The following is a 20312-nucleotide window of genomic DNA, read 5'->3' on the forward strand; positions in this document are numbered from 1 at the left end:
ATCAAGCTACATACAGTAACACGTTATAATTATATATTTTAATGTTTTCATCCACTATAGACAACACATTTTTATCCTCAGTGCACTCAGGTCCTGATAATTCCCATTATATCTGGCCTTTATTCCAGTTATTGCAGGGATTTTGCATACTACCCTTCCAAATAGTCCATTGGCATGAAAGTGGTCTCTTAATGATTGTGAAACTTCTTTATTTAAATGTTTTTTTCCTTCCCACTAGAGTATATATATGAATCATGTGCAGACTTGCATCCTCTGACAGATAACATTTCCAGAGGTTCAGGGTGTTATTACACTGATTGAAGTTATTGGTATATTATTTAACCTTTTGTATTAAGAGTTCAGTTTTAAACAAATGTTCCTTCAATGAGTGAATGTTTTCATTGGAGCTAAAAGGAAAGGTTTGTGTGAAACTATTCAGTTAGTGTGACATATATGGCAGTGGTGTTTCAGACATTAAACGGAGACACTTGAATCACTTATGTATTGAGTAGTATGAGATTTGTATGACTGATATTCTGATTTATAGTTTGGCACATGAACTCACAAAAATGTCATCAGTCCCATAAAAAATATTGAAAGGTGTTATGTAGAGTCAAGAGAGAATCAATATCAGGCAGCAGGAGATAAATGGTGCATTTATATGCAGGAAAATATTGGCCCTCACAGGTCAGAGACTAAACAAAGGAAGAAAATGTAAATACAGTGTTATGAGAAGAAGACCCAGGTGACCTAAAAATAATGGGGAAACTGAAGTGGCACATGGGTGACATCTGGTGGCCAGTTCAGGGACACCTAGCACTGCTGTTCATTGCTTGTCCCATTGTTTTTTTAAACCCCCTCAAAATACACCTGGAGGCTGGAGCTGTACCTAGAGTTTTCAAGGTTTCACTGTAAATTGGGGTCCCAGACCATCCCACAGATGCATATTATTGTGATCCTTGCGATCAAAGGAGATGAGAATGATGCTTAATGGATACAACCATGGACTGATTGATGTTACAGCTTCTACTAGGATGGCTTTTCTGCCTTTACTGATATAGTTTTTAAGTGAAGACAGGAAAGAGGGAGAAAGAAAGTGTTACCTTCGCAAACTACTGGACTGCAGGGACGTGCAGAGAATTTTAGAGAGGCAGGGGCTGAAATTTCTAAAAGGGCCTTTTGGTGGAGACATCGAAAATAGCAGACCTCCAAGCTCCAGGCCTCCAACGGTCGGCTATTTTCATTTTTTGAGTGAGTTTCAGAAGAGTTTGGACAAGCCAATTCTCTTGAATGCTGCCTTCAGGTATGGTATGGCAAGAGATCAAACTCATTTGCATTTCTTTCACAATAGTGAAAACTGCGTTCATGGTCTGAACTCTGGAGAGGGTACTTTTTACAGACGGATAAAAGGGCAGGGGCTCAAGCCCCCTTTGATGTCTATTTGTGCACGTGCCTGCTGGACTGAGCAGTGGCATGCTTCAAGTGGGAGAAGTAGGCTAAATAATCCTCAAATATTTTTCACTCAGATTACATGTGCATACTTTGGCCATATTAGGCTACTCACATTGATAATCTCAGATGAACATTTTTTTTTTCTTTTTTTTTATTATAAAACAAAAAATTGGGTTGCCAGGGTGAAACTGGAAAGGTTTCAGAGCTTCGGTTCTTAACTGTGCGTGCAACCAGTGCACCGCTTGGCGCTGATGCAAAGTATATGTGTCTGCGTCTGGCTGACATAAGTAGCCTATATGCTGTATATTTTATTCTTTAGGTTAAAGGCCTGAGAGTCATGAACTGCTTGACCATGTCATCAGTCACTAGACTTCTTTTCTGTTTGTGTTTATTGATAATTGGCTGCAGGGTTTCAAAGAGAATCTTCTTCAACTCTCCTGTGAGCAGGGCTCCACGGGTATAGTCCTGTCTGTACTTCTCCAGCTGTTCATCGTCTTCTAGGAAGAAGGTCAGGTACATGAAGGACACATCAACATCTGGGTTACCACCAAGCTTCTTGTGTTCCTCCAACTTTTTCTTCCCTCCAGAGAACGCATGCTCCTTTATCTTCTTCTTGATCTCCTCGGGTGTGTCAGTGAGGAAAATAGAAGAGTTGGGGTGACTGGCGCTCATCTTTGTCTGAGCCCCCTGCAGGGCCGGAAAGAAGGTGGAGTGCAGCAAGGCTGGCTTTGTATAGCCGTACTTTGGGGCTGCATCACGGGTCATTCTGAAATACGGGTCCTGATCTATGGCACAAGGGATGAGACATGGGACGTTCTTTCTGCCTCTGAAGATCTGTGGGAAAGAGCTACTGAAGGATGGAGCTGCCTGAATGGCTGGGAAGCCAATCTTTCCTATGCACTCGCTCTCAAATTTAAAGCCAAAGATGCCTCTGACTTGGTTGCATGTTACCACCTTTTGGATCTTCACCACGTTTGTATATAACTCCGGTGTCATATTGTTGAGGTTAGAGAAGATGAATGTCTTGTTGACGTCAAAGCCACAGGCGATGATGTCCTTGGCGTTCTCTACAGTGTAGTGCTGACATTTCTCCAGTGTCAGATCATCCTTCCACAGGTATTTCTCATCGTCCGTCATCTGGATGACCAGGGGGACTTCAAAGATATCCTGTAGCCATTTGGTGAAGATGAATGGGATGAGATGTCCAACATGCATGGCCTCTGATGAGGGTCCTCTGCCAGTGTAAATGTAGAAGCACTTGTCTTTCTCATATGCATCCAGCAGTTGATGCATATCTCTGTGGGAGAAAAAGACTCCTCTTCTTAGAAAGCGGTGTGGCCTCTGCCCTTTGACCTTGCAGATCTTCTCAAAACGGTCCAATAGCTCCTTGTCGATTCTTTTACTACCGAACTTCACTATGAGTTTGTCATAGTCAACCCCCTTGGCGCTGGTGGTAGACACATTCCATGGGTCAACTGTATCTTCTGTTGTATTCAACTTACAACAGAAGATACAGTTGACCCATGGAATGTGTCTAGAGACGTTTTTGACAAAGTTTTTGACAAAGTCGAGAGACGTTTTTGACAAAGTGTCTTTTGCTTTCAGTTGAATTCTCTCCTCCTTTGATTTCTTACTCTCATCCTTGATGTCTTCCATCTTTGCTTCTTGCAAAGATATCTGGGTCGTAAGGCCAAATATCTTGGGAACTGAATGTAATTTGCTTGAGGTTGGAGAGTCCTTGAAGATCCGCGATATTCCTGAAGACTTGCTAGTGAGTTGGCGATTCTCTGAATCTACCATGGGAATGCGGACTGCTTTTATACCTGCAGTTTAAATTTAGATTTGTTTTCTCAGATTACCATTACCACCATGGTCAAATTGTATAATGCTATATATTCTACACCTGTGCACGTTGCCACAGAATTTGGAAGTGTACTTTTTGTACTGCCCAGTGCCCATTGATTGATTGAATAATTTGATTGAAGAATTTATTAGAAGTTTGCAATAGAAAAAAGTACAGTTTCATGACAGTACAAATCACTGGTACAAGGTCAACTAAAAGGAGATCCTAGAAAGCCGAGGCTTATTTCCACAGGAACCACACTTTAAGTATCTCATATAATATACTTTGTGCGTGTTTTCAGCGAGCCCACATTTCTAGTAGTTTCATTAAGCGCCCTGCAAAGCTTGGCCAATGTGACACTGGCCATACATACAAACAGACGTGGGACAAACAGACAAAGCCATATGTAGGAGCTGTTAGCACCGATCAAAAACAACCTTGCAATTCAGGCCATTTTATTTTACTGAGTGGTGGCAGTGCAGCTTCCAAAATTTGGATATCAGCTGCGCTTCAGATCCACAAGTAAGGCTTCCATTAGTAATTGTTCCCATTGTATGTATGTCTTTCTCCCCCAGGGTATAACCACAACCAGTAGCAATTTACGTATATTCTCCTGCTTTCCCTATGGGACCTTATCCCTCTGTACCTCCAGGCCATGGAACATATGGCTACCGTATATATCCTCAGGCTCAGGTGCTGATTTTCCAGTAGGGCCTGTCAGCGCAGCCACCTCTTATTGATGAGGTTTCCAGAATCTTCACACCCAATATAGGAATATGTGAGTCATGAGAGAAGGGGGGGATACGGATAGACCATTGAGAAGGTAGTAGTGAGAGAAAATGGAGTAATGCCCAGAAGGAGGACCTGAAATCTCACACACCCAGAGGGGGCCTGCTGCTATGGTGCACGGTGCACGCACGCACGCACGCACGCACGCACGCACGCACGCACGCACGCACGCACACACACACACACACACACACACACACACACACACACACACACACACACACACACACACACACACACACACACACACACACACACACACTGGAATTTGATATGCACATTTATGAACCCTACTGATTTAGTTGATCACATTTTCTTTCCTGTGTTTTACATAATGCATAAATGTAAATCACATTTATTCAAAAGCACAATTGAAGCCCCGTTTTCACTGAGTCAAACTTCTGGAAGTTTTTTCCAAAATGACGGCTATATGATGAGTAACTGTATTTGCACTATGCAAATGCAGAGGATGAACCCATAACCTTCTCAATAGAATATTTGGTTAACTCTCCATCATTTAGCTGGTGACCACCTGGAACACCCACTGGTGGTGGTCCCCAGACCACAGTGGTTGGAAACCACTAATGGCAATGTATACCACTAATGGCAATGGATAGAAAGACATTTATCAATCTATTTTATTTAGGGTAATTATATAAATCTAGCCTATATTATATAGGTCCAAAGTTCTTTTTTCTTTCTTTCCTTTTTTCTTAAAATCATCTATATATTTCACCCTAAACAAGACGATTTAACTTGGCCGCACGTGGCCCCTGTGGCATGTCTATGCGGCCCGTCATGGTCATCATTTTTGTTTCAGTGTGGACAAATCATTTCTGATGTAATTTTTCAGTTTCTCTCCAAAACATTTATCCAAGACCTTTTTGACTTTTTTGCTATTTTGTTTGTTCCAAAAGAAGAAACTTCATCATTTCATCATTTGTTAAATGAGGTTTGGCCTTGGCTGTTATCTGTGTGTTTCCTTAATTTTTAGACTAGTCATGTAGTGTGTTACAAAATCATTCTCTAAACGTCCAAAATACGACCATACTTTTTGCATTTCCTTAATTTTTAGACTAGTCATGTAGTGTGTTACAAAATCATTCTCTAAACGTCCAAAATACCCATACTTTTTGCATTTCCTTAATTTTTAGACTAGTCATGTAGTGTGTTACAAAATCATTCTCTGAACTGAACGTCCAAAATAGGACCATACTTTTTAGCTTGCGGCCATTGGACTTTTGGTATTTTGCTGAGTGGCCCCTGAACCATCAACCATCTTAAGTTGAGTAGCCCTTTTAACTTAATATCCTCACAAATTTGCAGCGGAACCAAAGTCATAGATCCTTGTTTCAATAACGACAGAGTTTTTGTTGCACTTTTCGGTGGAGTCCACATGAATGGGCTGAAGGCGAGGCTCTCTGGAATGGGAACTGGACGCAACAGTGACCAAGTTCACACTTTTTGCTAAAGTCTAGAAGTAAAGTGAAGTCAACAGTACTTTACTTCAACTCAAATCTGTGTGAACTTTGCGTTTGTGTACAAGTCAAGTGGGGAAGCAGCCAAGCAGGCGCTTATTAGCTGCTGGCTAATAAACATTCAAGCTAGCTAGTGTTAGCTTGGAAAGCTAGCCAACACAGCTTGATTAACATAGGCTCAGAACAGATACAAAGATGATTGAAACTTTATATGACCTACCAGTGGAGAAACAAATATTTTATGCTGTTTTGGGATTCTCGTGGACGGTATACCTATGGGAGGGATACCTTTCGTACAGACAGGTAAGTTGAAGTTCACTGTCAAAACATAGTATGCTACTGCTGTTTGATCTTTGACAGTTCATGATGTGATAGCAATTATAAACCACAACAACAAAAACACACTTAGAATCAAATAACTAAATGCTGACCAAGCTTTGATCTCGACAAATCAACAAGGGGCATACATTGTGTGCATGTTGTTCCATATGTTATGGTCATCTTATACGTTTATCAGAATGCCGTTTATTTTGTTTCTGTTAGCCTAAAATTGTAAACATTGAAGCACTTATACATATTGAAAATGAATGAAATATCAACAAATCATTTAACCACTAATGTTATTTTATACTTGGAGACACAACAGCATGCAAAGAAATAAAAATAATAATGCTGTCTAGAAGCTCACAAGTCACAACCCGTGACACACAAGCTTGTACTTCTGCTATTTTCACCTATTCATTTTTGGAAACTTTCATGACATGCCCAAAATAGGGATCCTTTATTCACTATTACATTATTATTATATATGTTATTTTTTAAAGAAATTCAATCGATTAGTTCGATTAACTGTTGCATCCCTAATTTATTCTCTATCTACCATTTGTAAACATCACAGAGGAAGATATATAGAACAGTCACACATGTCCCCCAGGAGCTGGGGAAAATAGTGGACAATGAGACATTTGAGAAGTCACGGCTTTACCAGCTGGACAAGAGCAACTTCAGTTTTTGGTCAGGACTCTACTCTGAGACTGAAGGAACGGTAAGGTTTGACACGTTTTCAGCTTGTAGATCTACAGTAGGGCTGTCACAATTATGACACTTTACATACGATTAATTGTCACTCAAATAATTGCGATTAACGATTTAATTGTGTTTTTGTCGTTGACAATTACATTTCTGTTTGGCTTTTAGGCTTTGAAGTTGCACATGGCAGATGCGACACATAACCTAAATATACAAATAAATTACTGACATATTTGACAACTTTGTGCTTAAAAAAGAACATTGATAGTGGAAATAGCCAATCTACAAGCTCACACGTTGTGAGCTTGTAGATCTGCTATTTCCACTATTTTTGCCTTTTTTTTTTAAACATATAAACATTTTTCAACATGGAAACGATTATGAAAAATAATTGCGATTATGTCAAATAATCACGATTAGACGATTATGTAATAATTGTGACAGCCCTAATCTACAATGATCCTATCAATTCAAGTTTACAATCGTTTGCCCTCTTTAGTTTTTTAACTCTCCTGTTCTGTCCTGCAGTTGATTCTGCTCCTTGGAGGAATCCCCCTCCTGTGGAGTGTGGCTGGTTCTGTGACAGCTCAGCTTGGATTTGGTCCAGAGTATGAGATTACCCAGTCCCTTGTGTTTCTGACCTTGGCCACCCTCTTCAGTGCCTTCACTGGCCTCCCGTGGAGCATTTACAGCACATTCGTCATCGAGGAGAAGCATGGCTTCAATCAGCAGGTAAACTGTCCTTAAACATGTACATTTGACCTCATCCTGGGCTGGCTGTTGCTGCCACATTCATTGACTAAGGGCCCGTGCAGACTGGGCCGAGCCCAGGGCCGATTCCCCGGGGCCGATTGTCGGGATGATCCCCCGGGAAAATCGTTCGGTCGGCCCCGGACTCGGTCTTGGGTTTGAACGGTACCCCGACACGATCGGATTATGTTAATTAGCTTTTTATGACCTCGGGACTCGTCGGGAGCGCTCCCGATAATATCAAAAAAGCTTGATATTCTCGGGTCATCGCGTAGGAATCCTTTACAATTATTGTCGTCTGAATGAGCACACGGGATTGCTTCAGATTATATGAAGCCTGCTCCTCCCTTTTTTTTAGGCTGCGCAGAGTGTAGGCTATTCTGTCACCTCACAATAGAATAGCCTACACTTTTATTATTATTATTAGCCTACTTACTTTTTACTTTAGCCTACTTTCTCCCTAAAATGTTGTAATCACTTGTTCAAAAACGTTATAGCCTATAGCGTTCTTTTTTTTCTCTTTTTTTATTCTGCGCAGTCATTTGGCGACAAGGCAGTGTATTCTATCACCTCACGAAAGCCTTTCCCCATATATATATATAATATATTTTTTATATTTATAAAAGATAATACCGTAAATCACCATTTGAAACGCCTGTTTCAAATAAGCGCACGGTTCGTGTAAGCGCCTGGGGCGTTATTTCTTATTTGCAATTAAGATTATCCTTATTATGTTTTATATAAGAGCCCGGGCTATTATTTGTTTGGTTGTTTGGTATTATTTGCTATTTATTCAACTTAACTGGTCATTTATGTTGCATGGCAGTGGTGCGCTGAAAACAGCAAATCTACAAGCTCACAGCAGTGCTGTGACAGCACGTTGCAAGTGCAACGCACCGCACTCACTGTGCGTCGCTAGGGTCATATGTTGCATGCATGACGGTAGTGCGCTGAAAACAGCAAATCTACAAGCTCACAGCCCTGTGGACAGACACTTCTAAAAATGTATATGCTGCCCAGCCCAGCCCAGTCAGCCCAGTGCTACGCTACTATGACGCGCAGGACGCACTGTGCGTCGGGGAACAGATTGCCAAAGGACTCCAAAAAAAGAGAGAGGAAAAAAGGAGTCTGCTGCTCTCTGCGCACTGCTGGATCAGAATAACGAATTACCTGTTGCTGCCTCTTTTTATCCAGTCCGCATTTTGAAGAAGTAATCCATTATTTTGAGGTGCAAGGGGAATGTAGAAGGCTCAATACCATAATGGTTTAATGTCAGGATAGTGGAGCTGTTCAGTGGTCATGTCAGCGAGTCAGAACACCGCAGCTGCAGGACTTCTGCGCTAATTGGGCTAATTGGCTAGTTGGCTCGTTGACTACAGACCTAGATGCGTCTTTGCTGGCATGCGGTAATTGATTATTTTGGAGAAAGATTCCCTTAGTATAAATAATAGTCCATTTGGTTACCATTTGGTCTCCATCATTAAGCTGGGGATCACCTGGAACACCCTCATTGTCAAAACATTAAACAAATGGCAATTAAACTGACGTTAGATAGCGAATATTTTGTTTAATTTCGTCATTTTAATATTATAAAATCCACAACCCATTTCCTTAGAATATATGTATGTAGTCGCGTCTCTCATGGCACCCCCCCCCCCCCCCCCCCCCCCCCCCCCCCGAGATCGTGGGTGGCTAGAATCGCGTGGCTAGAATCGCGAGAGAATTATTTAGTAGCCGGATGTATAGATTAGAATATTAAAAAATGGCACCTGCACAAAATGGTATCAAACACGGCACATGTGCAATTTGTGCATATTTCCTTGTATGGGCCGTGATGTTAGTTATCTCCATACATGGAGTTCCACGCTCATACGGACATACTGTGCTCATATGGACACTCATACATACACTAAGCCTGTCGTAGGAGCGGTTAGCACCGCTCAAAAATACAATTATGTGCATTAGCGCCTCCAAAGTCAGATGAGTCAACGAAATCACTTATTTTATTAATGCTAAGGATTAAATTATGTTCTGATCATCAGACCGTTGTTGGTTGTTTGAAATAAGCAGGTGGAGAAACTTTCCTTGGAAGGTATGATAATCTTTGTTAGAATGAAAAATCCTTCCTACTCTCTGCTTTTGGTTTAGCATTTATTTACTGACGTCATTTTGCAGGTCCACCTTCAGCCGGATTGTCGTCCTCATTCAAATTATTATTTTTGCACCGGTTGGACTGCATACTTAAAGCATCGCTCTTTTTTTGTCCTTTGCTTATTTTCATTTTTCACATTGCTGTATCTTAGACAATGGGGTTCTTCCTGAAGGATGCTGTAAAGAAGTTTGTTGTCACCCAGTGTATCCTGCTGCCTGTAACATCTCTGCTCCTCTACATCATCAAGATTGGTGGAGACTACTTTTTCATCTATGCCTGGCTCTTTACCTTGTGTGTTTCTCTGGTTAGTGATACTTTCACCTCACCAGCCTTGATCTTTGAAATGGACATATTATTATGTACAATATTCTACCAAAATCAATCAGATGTTCCTGAAGCTCTTTTGGAGAAAATGTATGTTATCTGTATGTTTGCGGGTTTGATCAGAATTCTAATAGAACAAAGCAAAGAAAGTATGGCTTTCATGATGTATAGATGCTATCATTTGGATATAGTTTAGAAGCTTCTCAATTATGCAAGGTGATGTGCTAGGGGAGAATTTAGAAGGCAACAACACTAACCTTTTCTGTCAATCAATACATTCTGGCTTTGTTGTGATATTTTTCCTTTGTTGACAAGACTAGCTATAGAAATCACAAGAACATGCATCAGATTTGCAGTGGATCCATTATATTTGCAACTTTGTTTAATATCAGTGGTAAAGGCAAATTATCAACACAATTGATTTGATCTTGTCTGTCTGTTTTTTTTTTTTTTCTTTTTCTCCCAGGTACTTGTAACCATCTATGCCGACTACATAGCTCCTCTGTTTGATAAATTCACTCCATTGCCAGACGGGGAGCTGAAAACGGATATCGAAACCATGGCCAAATCTATCGACTTCCCCCTCACAAAGGTTTATGTAGTAGAAGGTATACAACCCACAAAACCCCCTTTACACCAGTACACACACAAGGTGCTCCGATTGATCAGCAGATAGTTCATGTAAATATGTGATCGGGATAATAATGTCTAGTATGAAGCACTTATCTAGTATAAAGGCTTCTCTTTCACAGTTTGCGCTTCACTCTCCTGCTCGCAAAATAGTGATCAGAGCACCATTAGTACGCACCTATATATAGATGTGAAAAAGTCTTACATCAGGTTTCAACTTTGTTGAACACATTCCAAATTCTAAAATGTGTGTAAATGTCTGTTTGATCATCTAACATCCTAAAGTAGGTAGACCTACTCAATGTAGACTAAAACTAAACCACTATTTTCCTTCCAGGTTCCAAGCGTTCATCACACAGCAACGCCTACTTTTATGGATTCTTCAAGAACAAGCGCATTGTGCTGTTTGACACCCTGCTGGAGGATTACTCTCCTCTGAATAAGACTGGAGAACAACAGCCAGACCAGACAGAGGCTGATGACGCACCCAGCGAGCCCAAAGCCAAGCCTAAGGTTACAATGCCAAATAATATATTGTCATATTAGTCATCATAAAACTTCTTACTGCAAGACATACTGCACCAGTAACTACAGTAAACACACACAATCAGCGATGGTAATATAACTTATTTCATTGTCATGCAGAGGATACACAATTCCTTTTTTGGGTGAACCTTACAAACCTGTCCTGTTGCCATGTAAACAGTATTTCTTATTACCTGGCTGAAACTGAATGGGATCATAGCCGGAGAACATAGCCAGCCCTACAACAAAACAGTACACAAAAAGTTAAAACCAATTTGATCATGTTTCTGTTTATATTTATATTTGTTTTGATTGATATTTTAGTGATACGTTTTATTATTAGTATACCTTATTATTCTGCTTGAATTAACCAATGGCCTGAAAATAAAGGGTAATCTTATTTGATGTATGAAGTATTTACTACTTGAGTTGAATGTAAATTTTGATTTGCTTTTCTGTCTATAAGAACAAAAAGCAAGGCTGCAACAACGCTGAGATCCTTGCCGTTCTGGGTCATGAGCTGGGCCACTGGAAGCTTGGCCATACTGTCAAGAATATTGTCATCAGTCAGGTGGGTTTTCAGAATAAAGGGTCCTTAATATTTGTCACTTGAAATAAAATGGAACGTATCTTGACTTGTATCGTTGTCAACACATTTTCTGTTGAAAATGTGCTGTCTCCTGTTAGATTCCCAGCCGGTTGGACCATTTTGCTGCATGTCACTCTTTCTCAGCGTTTTACTGTCCTGCTGTAACAATAACAGTTGTTTCTTTTTCTTATCCGCTTGCACAGATGAATTCCTTTTTGTGCTTCTTCCTCTTCGCTGCGCTGATTGGACGGAAGGAGCTGTTCCTAGCCTTTGGTTTCCATGACATTCAACCCACCTTAATCGGTTTGATGATCATCTTCCAGTTCATTTTCTCCCCTTACAATGAGGTAACTTTTGTTCTTCCAATCCTTGTAATTTGTTTCCTAAAATAATTTTAAAGAAAAGAAGCAGTGTTATTTTGCTTTTGGCTTCTGTCACCACTATTGAAATATATATTTGATACCACTATTGATATACAGTTGTGCTCGAAATGATTCAACCCCCTCTGAAAAATGTGTTCATTAGTGTAGCCACTGTTCCTTTGACTTAGAACTTGTGAACTATGCTCAAAGCTGTACTTTTTGGAACATTCAGTGTCTTTGCAATTGTTTTATATCCTTTTCCTTTTTTGTACAAAACAATAATCTCTTCTCTGAACTTTTCTGACCATTCCTTAGACTTGTTGACCATGTTTCTAACTGCTCTAAACACAGTCAACAAACGTCTAGTCAGGCCAAATTGCACATCTGATGCAACTATTTAAGCCCTTGATTAGTCGATTGCAGTTGATTTACAGATGTTTTCAGGTGTAATTAAGAGTTGAATAATTGAAAGTGAAAGTGGCGTTGAAAGTGGCATTTAGCAATGAATTTGGGGGGGGGGGGGGGCACAACAAATGTTACTTTTGTTGAGCTATTTACATTGTTCTTGTATGATTTATTTACTTCATTCAGTTGTCAGTTTGTGAATTTAGCCAATAAACCAGATTTGCAGAGGGGGGTTGAATCATTTTGAGCACAACCGTATCCGTATATATATATTTATGTATACATACTGTATACATATTGTTGCTCGTAGTTAATTGTCATCATTTTCCTTTGCAGCTGTTGTCATTTTGTCTGACAGTCCTAAGCCGCAGATTTGAGTTCCAGGCAGATGCTTTTGCACGAGCTATGGGCAAAGCTTCTGAGCTCTATTCTGCCCTCATCAAGCTCAACAAGGACAACTTGGGGTTCCCTGTGGCTGACTGGTTGTTTTCCATGTGGCACTATTCCCACCCTCCTCTCCTGGAACGCCTCAGAGCACTGGGCAATGTCAAGCAGGACTGACGGGCCCAGAAGGGGGCGTCTTTGTGGCCTCCACCCAAGAGCCGCCGTAGACCACTCCTGGCCCTGTGATGTGCTCTGCTCTTTTCTTTCTTTTTTTTTTTTCTTTTTTTAAATATAATTTCCCTCTTCTTTTTTGTCTTGTTTTTATTTGATTTTCACACTTGACCATAGTTTTCATACGGTTCCCTTTACAATTTTATTTGTTTCGAAGAAAACCAAAAACGTAATCGGCACAAGGCAGCCCACAGAAGCTTACCAAACCTGGGATCAAAGTCTCTGCTTTTCCTTAAGGCAAAAATGGAGTTCATTTGTACATACATTTGGACATGTATCAGACTATGTGTAAAGGAATGCTTTTGTCAGAGCACGTCAGATTTTACAAAGAGCTCATTTGATTTATATTAATATAATATTATATTAATATTTGTTCAAGTGGTTTATTGATTGTTTTATTTGTTCAAGGGGGTAATTGATTGTTTTATTTCTCAAAGGGGTTTATTTCTCATTCAGTTTTATTTGAATCATTTTTTTCCCCTTTTTTTTTATTAGATACTGAAAAAGAATAATTTAACCTAATACCAGAAATGTTACTTGCATGGTGTAGCCATTAGCCTATACAGCCGTCTTGCTTAAGTTGACGCCTTTTCCAATTAAGCATCAGTGTTTTTGATCGGGAACAAATGGACAAGTTCATTCATTGTACTGTGCACAAACAAACCAATCAAATCTTTGACTGTAGAGTTGATTGGGTTGTTTTGTGAAAACTAAAAATGAAAAGTGTCCTGTGCGCTTCTCACCTACTTGTTACTAGGTTTTGGATTATACAGTCCAGCGTAAAGGGAAATTATCCCAGAACATCCCATGTTTGGTGGTGCTTCTCCAGACAAGCTCAAGCTCAAATTAATTAGCATACTGATTTCCTAGTATGTTCACACCAAATCCACATCTGGCAGATAGACCACTGCCAATGTTGTAGTGAATTAATTTTGAGTGAGTGTACATTTCTACAATTGTTAGCTTTTCTGGGCTAGGGAAACATGGCCAAGTATATGACTTTGCACTGTGTTTCTCAAAAGGAATAATTATTGAAACTTTGTTTTTTTCCTTTGGTTTTTACATTATTTCTTTTTTAATGCACTTAATTATTACCAAGGGCCCAGTCAACCTGTACATGTGTAATTTTGATTAAGAGCATAATTCCATGTAACTGAGGTTGGAGAATGAACCGTGGAAATATTGAATGTGGTGTGAAATCTTAAGTTCCTGTTTATTATTGTTTAGTTTCTTCTCTTTGTTTCGGTGCCTATTTGTGAGCCCAAAGTTGACTTAAGAATCAAAAGATTTAGTACAGTCATTGTTTGGTTTGATAGTAGAGTGGAGCCCATACTTGCAGCAATGTGAATAAAAACCCTCAAAGCACCTCTGTTGTTTTCTCTCTAAAGGTAGAAATAATTAAAAATTGGATCTACAGCTATGATTAATTGGCTGCAACTAAATTATAGCAGGCATAGTAAAGATACAGTGAACTTTAATGATCCAGGGTTTCTTCCTAATAAAAATAACTAATTCAATTTTTATAATAAAAAAAAATTACTGGGTTTGGTGATATAGCCTATATATATAGTCTGAATCAGCTGGATGATGCAGCAGCTACAATGTAATCAATGAGGGACATGTTTTTGTTTCTTGCCCTTGCCCACCAAAGTAACTACACCAGTGGTTCTCAGCCAGTGGTCCGGGTTCCACCAGTGGTCCTTGAGGAGGTTCTAGGTGGTCCCCAGCTAAATGATGGAGAGTTGATCTAACCAAATGGACCCTTATCTCTAACCTTTACGCTCTCAACAGTTAAATTATTGTTAAACACCTGCATTACTTAATTTACACAATTACACTACAGCATGTAGAATAATTGTTTAGATCAACATTTGCCTGTCATCCTATGGTACCACATCAACAGATTTTGGAATTGTGGACAAAATCCTATCCAACAATAACAGAATATATAAGTTTTGGGGTCTGAGAGGCTAAATGTCATCAAATGGTGGTCTGTGGTTCAAATGCCCAATAAATATTAATTGTCTTGTGCAAGGGTCTTCAACAGGGGGTCCTCCAAATCTTTGTGTGGTAGAAGACAGGTTTACAAGCTCACAACGCCTCACGCTATGTTATGTTATGTTTTATTTATTTGATATGGACATCACATTGGACGAAGCAGATGCATTGATATAAGTGATTTTAGCACAAGTACTAATTCTCATCACCTGTCCACAGGAGGCTTTTCTATTTTACAATAGTCAAATCTAACACCCAATCAAGTACAATAAACTTTAATACTAATCTAAAACACAATCAAGTACAAAAACAATAATACTAATCTAAAACCCAGTCAAGTACAAACAAATATAATATGTGTTTACCAATAAGAACTAACATACCACAATCTGACCCTTCAGCTTGTGGGACATACAACATCATAAATAGCCATAAAAGTCACACAGCAGGTAGAACGCAAGCCGAAGAGCTTGTAGATCTGCTATTTTCGGCAAAGAGATTTGGCATAGAGGGGAAAAAGAGCAGACCAAGTACAGTGTGAAAGGTCAAGTTTAATAAGTATTGATGGTTCAAGTGGTTAAATATCTGAAAACACAAATTGACATGAATCCAAAATACCTTGATATGAAAAGGCAAAAGTGAAAACCACTGAACTACTTGCCCTTTAAGACAGTCTGAGACCATACCATTACAGAGAGGGGTAGGTAGGTCTACTGACTTATCAGACACGTTTCACATTGGTCTGGCTGTTCCCTAAGCGTTTAGAAATGCTAAATAAATATCAAATTACTTTTCAAGATTAGATATTGAATGTTATTTGATTCATTCTTTTATTGGATTATTTGTTTTCGTTAATATGCTCCCCTCTATAAAAGAAAAATAGGCAGCTCCTTCTGGTGTATCAACGGTAACCTTCATAGCAAGTCAGCCGTCCGAGACAGCAGTGTTGTTTATTTACGAAAGCAATAATGGCAAGACTATTGAGGCCCAACGTTAGGAACTTTATCAGCACACAGTTAAGAATGGCATCCGACCATCAGGTACAATTAACTGCTAAACCAGACTTTATGAATGCTCGTTTTGGCTACCAAAATACTGTTAATTTCAATGAATGGTTGTGTGTTGTTGACACTGGTCCACTTGGTGGTGGTGGCGACAATAACAATGTCATGTTCTTGATTGGTGAAGGTAATGAACTTGACAATTGGAACCATATGCAGTATCTTTGAACAACATTGTCTATAATAGATCAAGATTATCGTAGATTTATTTTATCTTGTCAGTCAGTCTCGATCAAATATAGTCTTTAGGCTAGTCTAATCTTAGATATTATTGATCTCTGACAAATACATTGAATTGGTTTTCATTTATTTCAATATCTGTGGGAATGTGAATGCATACGTGTTGAACTTGTTCTCAGTTCAGTCTATCATGCATTATAGGGCTATTGTTGACAAACATTTTGGAATACTCCAAATTGGTATCTGGGTACCTTTTTTTTCATCAAATATTTTCAAATTTGACTTTCAGGATGCTGTTGCACTTTCAGGATCTACTAGCCTAATGTTACTGGGAAACCTTGCTGTTCTACAGGTGGCAGATAGCTAAATGTCACGTGAGCAAATCAAGAAAGCTATAAAGGTCTATCTTCCCTCTTGTCTTAGAAGGGTGATCTGGGTGAAGGTGCAGGAAAAGCAGGTGGATCCATGGTGAAGAAAGTTCAGAAACAGTATACCGAGGAGGAGATGTATTTCAGGTATGTTTCCATCTTTTAGACCACTCGCTGTTAACTACTTCATCCAAGTTTTCTTTTCCTCTATCTTGTACTACTCATCCCATTGTCATCTCTCCTGCACAGGCGTAAGGAGCAGGAGCAACTTAAGAAGCTGAAGCATCACCACCAAGAGGAAATTGACCACCACAAGAAGGAGATTGAACGTCTGCAGCGTGAGATTGACCGCCATAAGGGAAAGATCAGGAAACTAAAGCACGATGACTGAGAAGAAACCACACAGCCCATCCCAGAGTCTCAGTGATTCACAGTGCCAAAGAACCCTTACTACTCAATAATGTTGCTGCATGCACTGCCTAGCAAGGCCCATTGTTGATATGTGGTTGATTCATGTTCTGTAAATGCTTGATAATGCTTAATAAAGGGAGTAATTGTTATAATTGTTGCCATCGAACACATGGAGCGGCAGTGGTTCAGGAGGTAGAGCGGCTGCTTGAAAACCGGAAGTTTCCCAGTTCGATCCCAGGATCCCCCAGAGTTTGTCGAAGTATCCTTGAGCAAGATGCTGTACCCCTAATTGCTCCCGCGAAGAGCAGGTTGGTGCCTTGCATGGTTTCCTCCACCATTGGAGTATCATTGTGTGTGTGTGTGTGTGTGAATGGATGAATGTAGGCTAATGCACAATCATTGTAAAGCGTCTTGGATAAAGGTCCTATATAGTCTACATTTACCATTTTCACATGTTCAGACTGGCCTAGGGAGGTCTACAATTACCCATGTGTACACCATCAATCAACAATAATAAACTTTTATATTGCAATTTAAAATGTATTTCTTAAAGGGGTTTATTTTACATTCAGACTGAAGTACATTGACTGAATTCTTTTTTTTATTAAGATTCTGAAAAGAAATAGTTTAACCTAATACCAGAAATGTTATTCGTATCGTGTAGCTGTTAGCCTTTTACAGCTGTCTTGCTTAAGTTGATGCTGTTTCCAATTATTAAGCATCAGAGTTTTTAGTGGAGAACAAACAAGTTCATTCTACAGTGTGCAATGCACAAACTAACCAATCAAATCTTTGACTGTAGGTTTAATTGGTTTATTGTGTGAAAACTAAAAATGAAAAGTGTGCAGTGCTCTTCTCACTTATACCTGTTATTAGGTTTTGGATTATAGTCAGTGTAAATGGAAATTATCCCAGAACATCCCATGTTTGGTGGTGCTTCTCCAGACAAGCTGGCCGATGCTGCCACTGCCACTGCTGTAGTGAATTAATTTGGAGTAATTATACATTTTTGCAATGGTTAGCTTTTCTGGGCTAGGGAAACATGGCTATTTATATGACTTAGCCACCAGTTTCTCTAAAGCAATAATCACGGAAATGCATATTTTTAACTTAACTTTTACAATATGTTCTTTTTTAATGCACTTTATAGGCTAACCAGTGTGTAATTTTGATGAAGAACATAATTCCATGTACTGGTTAGAGAATGAACAGTGAATGTTGAATGTGGTTTGAAATCTGAAGTTCCCACATTAATTTCTTCTCTTTGTTTTAGTGCCTATTTGTGAGCACAAAGTTGACTAGATAGCCCATACCTGCAGCAGTGTGAATAAAAAAAACTTGGTTAAAACCCCTCAAAGCACCAGTTTTCTCTCTCTAAAGATGAAAATGTTTATCAACAGCTGTTTAATTAAACAGTGTTTAATTGGCTGCAACTAAATTATAATAGGTATAGTAAAGATACTATTCTGGGAACTAAATCATTACCAATAGCTTTCTTCACAAATGTGTTCATAAAGGTTTGATTGATTGATTGATTGAAGACTATTAGAAGTTTGCAAAGGAAAAGGTACAGTTTCATGACGGTACAGTTCACTGGTACAAGGTCTACTAAAAGGAGATCCATGAAAAGACTAAGCTTATTTCCACAGGAAACCATTTAAGTATCTCATATAACATTGAATGACATACGAATAGAACACAGTACTATGCAGTAGATATGTAAAGAAAAGAAAAATGAGAGAACAAAAAAAAGAGTCTAGTAAGTAAGTAAGTATATACAAAGAAGGGGCAGGGGAGGGTAGGGTTGGGCTAGGTTAGTTTTTTTACCAGTTGCGAACGGCTGCTGCCTGTAAGTGGTTTTTCAGGGGAATTTTAAAGGATGCACACTCCTTTATGGCCTTCGGTAAGGCTTTCCACATGTTGGTGGTATAGCAGAAAAAAGAGTTTGACCCTTTGTTGGTTTTGACTCTGGGTTGAAAGTGATCTGTGGCGCTGCCTCTGGTGTTGTAATTATGGACATCCTTAATGTTTATAAAGTATTTTGACAGGTACTTGGGTATCATGGTGGTGTAGTGTATCTTGTACAGGTATCTACTATCACCTCGGAACTTTTACAATCACAACTCCCTTGAGAAACTTTGTGGGAGCCAATCAAAGTTGGGGGTATCCCATGGGCCTGGCATTAAAAGGGGAAAATTCAAGAATGGCCAATATGAGTGTATGAGGTGTGTAATTAGGCTATGTTTGGGCTGCTGAGTCCATTCCAACAGTTAATTTTCAGTTAAAATGACTCCTTGGCCATACACTAGGCCACACCTACTTATGTGTCCATGAGACCCGATCAGGTGGGTAAAGCACACATCATGACACACAGGATAACATGATACAATCTAAGGAACACTCAAACACAGGGTTTAAAACATAGGGAATAACAGGACATGTGAACTCGAATGACATGATTGGCTAAGCCTTAGCCAATTAGGCCTATTTTATGGCCAAGGAGTCATTTTTACTGATAACTAATGGTTGGAATGGATTCAGCAGCCCCAAAATACCCTCATTTCACACCTCATATGCTCATATTAGCCATTTTTTATTTCCCCCCCTTTAATCCCAGGCCCTCGGGATACCCCCAACTTTGATTGGCTCCCACAAAGAAGAACACATTTGTGAAGAAAGCTAATGATTTAGTTCCCAGATTGGTCCAGCACTTGGCTAACTTTCCCTTACTAAGAGAGAAGAGATCTACTACTGTACTAACAAGTAACTAAAGGGCAAGCCTGGGCTTCCTGCCCTTTTTGCCTATGTTGTTTAATTGTTTTATTTCTTTTGCTTGAATGCATGGTTATTTCTTGTTGTAATTATGATAGATCATCTTATTTTCCTTTTTCTTTGAGAATTTTGTTTTTATTATCCTGTTTAATGTTGTGCAGGACTTTGTGGCTCATGTCTAGAAAGGTGCTATATAAATAAAGTTATTATTATTATTATTATTATTAAGCCAAGCCACGCTCACTGTCTCACTCCACGTTTTAGCCAGTAGCTACGCAGAGCGTGCGCGCTGAGACCATACCATTACAGAGAGGGGGTAGTCCTACTGACTTGTATCAGTTAGTTAACGTTTCACGTTGTTGCTGCTTTCCCCACAATTCCCAGAGCGTTTAGGAATGCAAAAATAAATATCACGCTGCTCGAATTTCTTAAAAATTAGATTTGGGTGAATGGAATAGATTGTTTGTTTTCGTTAATTTGCTGCTCCCCTCTACCAGAATAGGCACGCTCCTTCAACGGTAACCTTCATAAGTCAGCTGCCTGCCACTGAGGCAGTCAATGTTCATTTAGAGAGAAATA

At 39.4% G+C, this 20312-nt stretch overlaps 3 protein-coding genes across 4 annotated transcripts; 2 read left to right on the forward strand and 1 right to left on the reverse strand.

Annotated features, from left to right (window-relative positions):
* Positions 1-1767: 1767 nt before the first annotated feature.
* Positions 1768-3108, reverse strand: LOC308306041 (tryptophan--tRNA ligase, cytoplasmic-like; the record flags this gene model as incomplete). Its single annotated transcript, XM_080750942.1, has 1 exon — positions 1768-3108. One exon carries the CDS (start codon positions 3106-3108, stop codon positions 1768-1770), a length of 1341 nt encoding a protein of 446 aa, XP_080607068.1.
* Positions 3109-5487: 2379 nt separating this feature from the next.
* Positions 5488-14292, forward strand: zmpste24 (zinc metallopeptidase, STE24 homolog). 2 transcript variants are annotated; one of them, XM_080750567.1, is made up of 9 exons: positions 5488-5865; positions 6461-6607; positions 7120-7323; positions 9645-9797; positions 10284-10425; positions 10785-10960; positions 11439-11543; positions 11765-11908; positions 12665-14292. In XM_080750567.1, exons 1-9 carry the CDS (start codon positions 5758-5760, stop codon positions 12887-12889), a joined length of 1404 nt encoding a protein of 467 aa, XP_080606693.1. In that variant the 5' UTR covers positions 5488-5757; the 3' UTR covers positions 12890-14292. The 2 variants fall into 2 exon arrangements, with proteins under 2 accessions (XP_080606693.1, XP_080606694.1); XM_080750568.1 differs by lacking the exon at positions 9645-9797.
* Positions 14293-15843: 1551 nt separating this feature from the next.
* Positions 15844-17489, forward strand: LOC308306412 (ATPase inhibitor B, mitochondrial-like). The gene is made up of 3 exons (XM_080751391.1): positions 15844-15981; positions 16606-16697; positions 16800-17489. Exons 1-3 carry the CDS (start codon positions 15910-15912, stop codon positions 16939-16941), a joined length of 306 nt encoding a protein of 101 aa, XP_080607517.1. The 5' UTR covers positions 15844-15909; the 3' UTR covers positions 16942-17489.
* Positions 17490-20312: the final 2823 nt, after the last annotated feature.

Source organism: Nannobrachium achirus (assembly GCF_963921795.1).
Source record: "Nannobrachium achirus genome assembly, chromosome: 20".
Taxonomy (NCBI): domain Eukaryota; kingdom Metazoa; phylum Chordata; class Actinopteri; order Myctophiformes; family Myctophidae; genus Nannobrachium; species Nannobrachium achirus.